This window comes from Emydura macquarii, unplaced genomic scaffold (genome assembly GCF_026122565.2).
Source record: "Emydura macquarii macquarii isolate MOO-44397 ecotype Brisbane River unplaced genomic scaffold, CSIRO-AGI_Emac_v2 contig_440, whole genome shotgun sequence".
Classification (NCBI taxonomy): domain Eukaryota; kingdom Metazoa; phylum Chordata; order Testudines; family Chelidae; genus Emydura; species Emydura macquarii.
The window spans coordinates 152,925-162,061 of NW_027130577.1; the positions used below are offsets into that span (position 1 = coordinate 152,925).

General features: G+C 42.6%; 1 protein-coding gene across 1 annotated transcript; it reads right to left on the bottom strand.

Moving 5' to 3' along the window:
* Positions 1-4,683: 4,683 nt before the first annotated feature.
* On the bottom strand, positions 4,684-7,700 carry LOC137146377 (olfactory receptor 2G3-like). Its single transcript, XM_067537636.1, has 2 exons — positions 7,692-7,700; positions 4,684-5,628 (listed from the first exon to the last, which is right to left on the bottom strand). The coding sequence occupies exons 1-2, from the start codon at positions 7,698-7,700 to the stop codon at positions 4,684-4,686; spliced, it is 954 nt and encodes a 317-aa protein (XP_067393737.1).
* Between the last annotated feature and the right edge of the window lie 1,437 nt (positions 7,701-9,137).

A 9,137-nucleotide genomic window follows, 5' to 3' on the forward strand; every position in this document is an offset into this window, starting at 1 on the left:
TGTAAAACCTGGCAGGATGGGTGTCTGGCCACCTTCTCTCTTCCCCTCTCTGGGTCCTTCTTTTGTTTCAATATTAATAATTGAATGGAATAAAAGTTATTAAATTCTGCTGATCAAAAAGTTTTCTGGCTGAACTGTTTCTAAGACAGATTTTTACGGGGCTCTGCAAAGATATTGTAATTTGTGAAGGGGAGGAAGTGCATCTCAGTGTACAGAGCTGCCGTGGTGGCTGAGTATCTCATTGTGACTTTCCCCTCTGCAATCTGGAGTGGTATATCAGTGTGTCAGCCTAATCCCCCACTCCTGGAGCACGTCTCATTCTGCTTTGCTGTGAGAACCCCCACTTCTGGGCAGCTCACGCACAGCCACCAGGAAGCAAGTTGCCCTTCCGACTCAGTGAAATAGTGCCTTTAGCTGGGCACCCATGAGATTATGCAATGGTCTGACCCCAGCCATTATCCCCAGTCCCAAATGCAACCCTAGGAACTTCTGTCTTTGTATCTGTCTAGTATTTTAAATAAAATGTTGTGCAATTAACTTGACAGGATCTCCTCTCCATAAATCCACATTGATTGGTATTAATTATATTGCCCTTCTGTAACTCTTTATTAATAGAGTTCTATATCAGCCATTCCATTAATTTTTCCCAGATCAATGTCATGCCAACAGGCCTACAATTACTCAAGTCATCCCATTTACCCTTTTTAAAGGACAATGTTTGGTTTCTTTCAGTCTTCTGGAACTTTTCCAGTGTTTCAAGAGTTACAGAAAATCACCATTAATGGTTTAAGGAACTCCTCTGCCAACTTTTTAAAATCCCTTGGAAGCAAGTTTTCCAGACTTGTTGATTGAAAACCGCCTAACTTTAGTAGTTGGTGTTTAACATTTTCACAAGATACTATTGGAAAGTCTCATCGTCATGTGATATGATGACAGCATCTGTTTTTTTCCCCCCCCAAATGCAGAAAATAAATATTTATTGAACATGTCTGCCTTTTCTACTTTATTATTGATAAATCTTCTTTTTGCCATCTAGTAATGGACTAATACTATTATTAGGATACTTTTAGTTCCTAATATACTTCAAAACTTCTTATTGTTCTTAATTCTTTTGGCTATATATTTCTCCTTGTATCCTTTTGTTTCCCTTATCAATTTTCTACAATTTCCTAGCTTTTAATTTATGTTAATTACTATCAACTTCCCATTTTTCCATTTGTTATATGTTGTTTTCTGTTTATTGCTGCCTTCACTTCCCATCAAAGCCAGGTAGTTGGGTTTTTTTTTTTAAACCAGTGTGACTTTCTTCATTGGTAGTGGAGCTTGGACATCTAGTAAAGCAGTTCCAAATGATCATTTACAATCTTCTCTGTAAATTCTTCCAGCTAATTTGTCTCATAATTGTTTTCAGCTTTGTGAAATTTGCCCTTTTAAAGCATTAAGCATCTATAGTATTGTTTGGGACTTTATTCTGTTTTCACATAAATGTGTTCAAGTCATGATCACTTGTGCCTAAGCTTCAATTTTCACTATTTTCACACACATTTTCAGTTCTGTTATCAGTTTCTCTTTATCTGTCAAGACAAGGTCTAATATAGAATTCCTCTGTGTTGGATGCAAAACTTTTTGAGATAGGAAACTGTCATTTATAATGTTTAGAAATTCTGAGGATGTTTTATTACTGGCAGTAGGAGATCTCCAGCATATGTCGCTCAGACTGAAGTCCCCCTGATCACATAGCTTCTCTCCCTTTTCCCCCTCTCCCACACATTATAGGTATATTCTAAGGGATCCATTTATCCTGTTCCTTAGTGTGATTTGATATTCTGTAGCAGACACCAACTAGTACCCCCAGCTTGTGCTTTATCTGTTAGGACATTGATCCATAAGCATTCAACATCATTTTCTTCCTAGTTCTGACTCAGAAACAAGCAATGTTATTTTTGACATAGAGTGCCACTCCCCTTCTCATTTGTCCACTTGATTTTTCCGAAATAGGTTATAACCACTGATTTTTAACATTCCAATCATGTGACTCCTGCCACCAGTTTTCAGTAAGAGCTGACTCAAGAGACCATGGCACCAGGGGCTGGAAAATGTTGTTGTTTAACAGTATGGCTCCTTTTTTCTGTTGTCAGTTTGCATCCACACCTCTGTTTTCCTCAGTGACTGGGTAGTTTAGCCTCTGGTCAGACACCAAAAACTCCTTCCTGTCTAGGGCAAACGAGCCCAATAAAGCAAAAGTCCAGTGAAAATGTGCAAGCCTTTCCCCCCCTCAATGCTGGACTCATTTCACCCACTTCATCGCTGGGTTCTTCAATTGTCCTTTGGTGGAGACACACAAGCAGCTCCTGCTCTCTCCAGACCTGCTGAGTCACAGTCTTTCTAGCCCAGACCATTGCCCCTTCCTCAGGGGCCCTTTGGCTGTCCCTCTCGTCTTCTTCCTAGGATCTTCCAAAATCCTCCTAGGCCACTTCAGCTAGAAAGACCACAATAAGGTTATGTCTACACTACAGCCACTATAGTGGCACAGCTGTGGCACTGCAAATAGGCTGCTGTAGCACCATAGTGTAAACTCTTCATACATTAACAAAAGGGTTTTTTCCTGTAGATGTCATTAATTTACCTCTGCAAGAGATGGCAGCTCGGTTGACTGACAAGTTTTTCTGTCAACCTAGCCATACCTACACATGGGATAGATTCAGTGAGGTACAGTACTTAAGGCACACATTTTTTCACAGCCCTGAGCAACATAGCTAGGTCAATCTAATTTTTAGAACATAAAAACATACCAAGGGCCATACTGGGACAGATCAACGGTCCAGCTAGCTCAATATCTTGTCTTCCAACAATGGCCAATGCCAGGGGCTTCAGAGTGAATGAACAGAACAAGCAATCATCAAATGATTCGTCCCCAGTTGTCCACTCCCAGCTTCTGGCAAAGAGAGGCTAGGGACACCCAGAGCATGGGGTTGCATCCTTGACCATCTTGGCTAATAGCAATTAATGGACCTATCCTCCATGATAGACCAGGCTCTAATCTCAGCTCTTCCCTGGTATCTGTCTTGCTGGGAAGGATGAATCACTTCAATATCTATGCACCCTTTCCCAATGTGCATTGCTACCCACTCTACTACTCCATGGTCACTTTGGGCTTTCCGCTTTAGCAGGAGACATGGGTGGGGAGGTTGGAACCAGAATATGAAGATTTCAGGGAAGTGGGAGTGGGTGGCAGCTGAGGATGGGCACGTGGATGGCAGTTCAGAGATGGAGTTCATGTGGGGAACTGTGATGGACAGCCTCTGTCAGGTCAGTTACCAGCTGGAGGGGTGAAGATTTCTAGCCTTGATGTATTTTAATAATTGTGCAAGACACTTGAATCAGCAAATACACTGATTTTTATTTACACAAGAAAAAAGAATTTGATTCTCATACAGGAGAGGAAAGTTGTTCACTGGGATGTTTAACTGCCTTCCGCCAGTCATTCATCCCACGTGGTAATGATTTGGCCTAACCACATCTTCCCAATACCAGGAGAATTTCTTGAAGCATGAAATAGAGGGGGAAAACCTCCAAATCTGAGTCCATTTCATATGAACATTCATCAGTTGAAAGAAAGGTGACAACATTTGAGAGGGTGTGAGATCCATATTTGAGAATGAATGAGTAAAGAGGTCAAAATCTGAGGAGAAAGTTGATCAGAGGTGGGAGTTAACATCCTCCTTCTGTTCATCCACATGTGGGGTGAGACCTCAGGCCAACTGTTTCCCTCCAAAAACAGATGTGGATGCACCTTAAAATGGGAGGGCGGAAAAGACCCCAAAGTGAGAGAAATTCTTTCTCTATATTCAACAATTAAAGAAAAAAATGGCAAAATATGGGTGGATTTTAGATCAACATTCCATAATATAGTGAGAAAAGTGCCAGATCTGAGCAGTCCCAAAATGGAGGGAAATGTATATCGATAATCAAGAAATAGAAAATCTGAGGGAACTTTAGATCAATATTCGGTAATTAGAGAGAAAATCGGAAGGGATTTTATATGAATACTTGATAGTTTGAGAGCAAAGGGACAAAATCTGAGGGGAAAGTTTATTATAATGGACTTAACACCTTCATTAACAACTTGGAGCAGTGATTGAAGCAAGCTGTTTCCCTCTGAAAGCCAAAATATTTCAGTTTAACATGAGAAGGGAGAAGAAGCCTCCATATTTGAGAATTAAATAGAAAAAGGGCAATGTTGGCGGGATTATTTTGGTCAATATTCAATAAAAGGGACTAAGGGTAAAACCTGAGGGATTTTATGTTAGGGTGTCTGTGGTCTGGGCTCACTGGATTTGGTGCAGAGATGACTCTCAGATGCCCACATCGCTCGGTCTCCTTCATGCAGAGCCAGCTTCGTTTGTGGAAAGAGCCATGGAAGGACAATGCTGCCTGCCAGGCCTTAACATGCTCTTCTGCCTCCTAGGGCTCATGGTGGGAGAGGTGAGTGAGCTCTGGTTTCCCAGTCCAGCACCATGTGTGGACATGAACAAAAGGTTTAAACTGGAAACCTCCTAGACAGGAAAGGATCTATGTCCCATTGCCTGCCAACTGAGCCAGCCAGTCCCCCGATCTAGGACTGGATCGGAGCTGCTGCCCCATAGAGAACCAAGTCACCCAGTCCCAAAACATTTCTTTGGCTCATGTCTTCTTACAGCAGAATAGCCTTCCCAACAGTCTTCTTAGGGCCCTGTGCACCTCCTTGTTCCTCAGTGTGTAGATCAGGGAGTTCAGCACGGGGGCGATGATGCCATAGAAGAGGGAGGCCATCTTGCCCTGGTCCTGAGAGTAGCTGGACGGAGGCTGTAGATACATGAAAATGGCCGTGCCGTAGAAGAGCGATACCACGGCCAGGTGGGATGTGCAGGTGTTGAAGGCCTTGAGCCTGCCCTTGGCTGAGCCAATTCTCATCACGGCGGAGACAATGTAGCCGTAGGAGACCAGGATGAGGCCCAGCGGCACCAGCAGGAAGATCACACTGACAGCAAATGCCTCAGCTTCATTCGCAGAGGTGTCTATACAGGCCAGCCTGATCAGGGCTGGCATCTCGCAGAAGAAGTGGTTGACCCGGTTCCGCCCACAGCGGGGCAGCTGCACGGTCAAGATGGTTTGAACGATGGAGTTGCCGAAGCCACTCAACCAGACGGTGCCCACCATCTGCCGGCAGAGGCGGCGGCTCATGATGGTCATGTAGCGCAGTGGCTGGCAGATGGCGACGTAGCGGTCATAGGCCATGACGACCAGCAGGAGGCACTCGGTGCAGCCCAGCGAGAGGGAGATGTAGAGCTGGGCCACGCAGCCGGCCCAGGTGATGGACTTGTGGGTGCTCTGGAAGTTCACCAGCATCTGAGGAATGATGCTGGTGGTGTAGCAAAGATCCAGGAAAGAGAGGTTGCTGAGGAAGAAGTACATAGGTGTGTGGAGACTGGGATCCAGCCACAAGACCATAATGATGGCCAGGTTCCCCACCAGGTTCAGGATATACAAGACCAGGAACACCATGAAAAGCAGCATCTCCAGGTGTGGTTGGTCAGAGAACCCCAGTAGGATAAACTCCCACTGGGAGCTCACGTTCTCTCTTTCCTCCTGCAAGGAGAGAGGACAAAGATAAGGATGAAAGGAGCCCCAACAGCCATACACAGAGACAAATTTAAGGGCACCCTATTGGTTTTGAATGAACCAGGCCCACTTGTGACTTTGTCATAGAAAATCTGGGCCAATTGGTGGCAGGTGGATCCTTCTGCCAGGGAATAGCTTTGTCACTGAAAAGAGGATCCATGCGCCAGGGAAATAGTGTCCTAGAAAACTGAATCCATGGCAGCTGGTGGGAGCAATAAAATACAGATACCAAGAAATGCATTTGTCATAGAAAAATGGATGCATAGATTGTAAGTTCTTTGGGACATTGACTGTGGTTATTTTATTCTGTATTTGCACAGGCTCTGGTTGTGGCAGGGTGTCCTAGCTACAACTGCAGTTTTATTCTTATACTTAATAATAATGTGCCAAGAAATTAAATCATAAAGAAGTGGATCTGTGGCAACTGGTGTCAGTCATAGGATACTGTAACAGGGGCCCCCTTTTCCCACCAAGATCCCCCTCATGGCTTTGTCTCTCAGGTGCCTTGTCTCTCTTTTTCCTCTTCAGGAGACCTTAAGAAATCCACAGAGTCTTTCCTTGAGAGACAAGGTAGGTGAAATCATATTGTTTATTGGATCAACTTATGTTGGTGGAAGGGACAAACTTTCGAGCTTCACAGAGCACTGCCTCAGGCCTGGAGAAGGTAACCAGGGTGTCCAGATTAACTACAAGGCAGGACAGATTGTTAAGCATGTCACAGGAGTCCACTTAAAATGAAGTAGGCAATAAACATGAAGTGGGAAATTAACACATCTGCAGTTGTTAGACAATGAAGGGTTAGTTGGCAGCAGGGTGTGTTACAAATTGTTGTAATAGGCCATAAAACCGGAGTCTTTGTTAAGTCCATGGTTTCCAGTGTGCAGTGGAGTTATGAATTTAAGTTCTCAGAATCATCTTTTGAAGGTGTGCAGGTTTCTTTCGAGGCCACCAACATAAGTTGATCCAATAAAAGATATTAACTTTGTCTCTCTCATAACCTGGGATCAACATAACCACAATAACACTTCAAACAAGTTGTCATTGAAAAGTGCATATGTGGCAATTGGTGGCCATTCTAGGATCTGTATGCCAGGGAATGGGCAATGAGACAATCTAGCCATAAAGGAAATTTCTTCCTTAATGCAGTCAGTTAGAGGCTGGTTTATGCCCGGAAGCATGGGGACTTATATTCTTTATACATTTGAATCCTTGCTATTGTATAAGATGAGGAAACCCTTGAGGAAAGTCTGAGGGAACTGGTGTTGTTTAGTCTGCAGAACAAAAGAGTGAGGGAGGATTTGCTAGCGACCTTCAACTACCTGAAGTGGGGTTCCAGGGAGGATGGAGCTAGGCTGTTCTCAGTGGCGGCAGATGACAGAACAAGGAGCAATGGTCCCAAGTTGTACTGGGGGAGGCGTAGGCTGAATATTAGAAAAAAACTTTTTCACTAGGAGGGTTATGAAGCACTGGAATGGGTTACCTAGGGATTGTGATGGAATCTCCATCCTTTAGAGGTTTTTAAGGCCTGGCTTGATAAAGCCCTGGCTGGGATGATTTATTCAGGGTTGGTCCTGCTTTGAGCACGGGGTTAGACTAGATACCTCCTGAGGTCCCTTCCCACCCTAATCTTCTATGATTCTATGAGGTCATTTCAACACCCCATGTTCATCTCAGAAACTGCTGAGAAATGTTTTTTACTCAAATTGCAACCTTAACTCTGACTCTTAAAATGATTTTTAAAATTGTGTATCTGTTAGAAAAATGTTGATTAACAGTTATAATTAACTACCATGGATTGTATTAGTCATTTTTGTAGCAGTCATAGAAACACTGTATGTCATTAAATTAACTTCGAGTTTACCATTCAGCTCTACTTCCAGTCTCAATGAGAAAGCAATGTCTAGAAAAAATACCTAATCTTTCCCTTGGTAATGTCATGGAGCACTGAGTAAACACAGGTTAATTTGGGGTCATGTTAAAAAGTACGTCCATTTATCTGTATTACCATTGTTGCTTTTCAATTTATTGGCATCATTCATTAGTTATCAAACATTAACACTAATCATTCATAATTGCTATGGTAACACCTATGGGCATTTATTTAACATTCCATTTCCTGGATTTCAGAGGTTTCATCAGCCATCCCTACCAATCTCTAGACCCAGAATCCAAACCTAATAATTTTGTAACAATTGTGTTTTGCAGCTTGTTCTGTGTGCCAGACACTAGATGAGCCCAGGCAAAGTCCACTGATATCCATTTCATGTGGTTCCTGCAACTGATTTGTTACCCAGTTCTGCTCAGGAAAATGTTATGAGCACTGGCAAATCATAATTGGTAATCTTTTGCAGAAGGATATATGTCAGGAACCCCTGGACTAAATGACCTCAAATTTACACTGCTACCTGCACTCTGCCCTTGATGTGCCATGGCAAATTACAAAGTAATCTACCAATTTGTGTCCATTTTGGATCAATTTGAAAAACTGGCTGGTAATCAGAAATCTATCTGTCTATGATCTATGGCGGAAAGGAGTTAATTATATGGAAAGATTAAAAGAATGTATAGGATGTAGGTTGTCTAAATGGTTATCTCCATTGATATTATTAATTAGTAATTATATAATGACCTTTATTTAATTATTAATTAATTAATAAAATTATGAGTATTATTGATGAAGATATATTATGCATTAAGAATGATGTGGACAAACTGGCAAGAGTCCAGAGGACCTCAACAAAAATGAAAAGAGGTTTAGAAAACATGACCTATCAGAAAAGGCTGAAAGAATTGGGCCTGATTAGTCTAGAGGAGAAAAGGCTGCAGAGGGACCTGGTAACAGTCTTCAAATGTGTGAAAAGTTGTTATAAAGAGGAAGGTAAGCAATTCTTCTCCGTGTCCACCGAGGGTAGGACAAGAAGTCATTGGCTTAGCTTGTACTAATGGAGATTTAGGTTGCATATTAGGAAAACGTCCTAAGGGCAGGTCTACACTTAGAAGGCTGCATTGGCTCAGCTGCATCGGGGCAGCTGCGCTGCTGTAGTACTTTAATGAAGACACTCTAAGCCGATGGGACAGCGCAGTAGCTATGTTGGAGCTTTCCCAACATCATACCACTGCCGACACCGGCTCTTAGGTCAATTTAATTATGCCACTCAAGGGCGTGGATTATTCACATCCCTAACCAATGTAGTTATATCAAAGTGATTCTGTAGTGTAGACCAGGTAGTTAAGCACTGTAATAGGTTACCTAAGGTGGTTGTGAAATCCCCATCTGTGACCAAATGCACACCTGTATACACACCCTGCACACTATTGTAATATTTTAATACAAAATATGCCCTGTGAGGTGTCATTCGAAAACTAATAACTCACTGGTCAATAATATCTTGATGAAATGTGTGTAGCAACATTATATGCAACGTTATAAACATAAGCTGAAATTAGGTCTGAAATGTGTTTATCAGAGAAGTCTG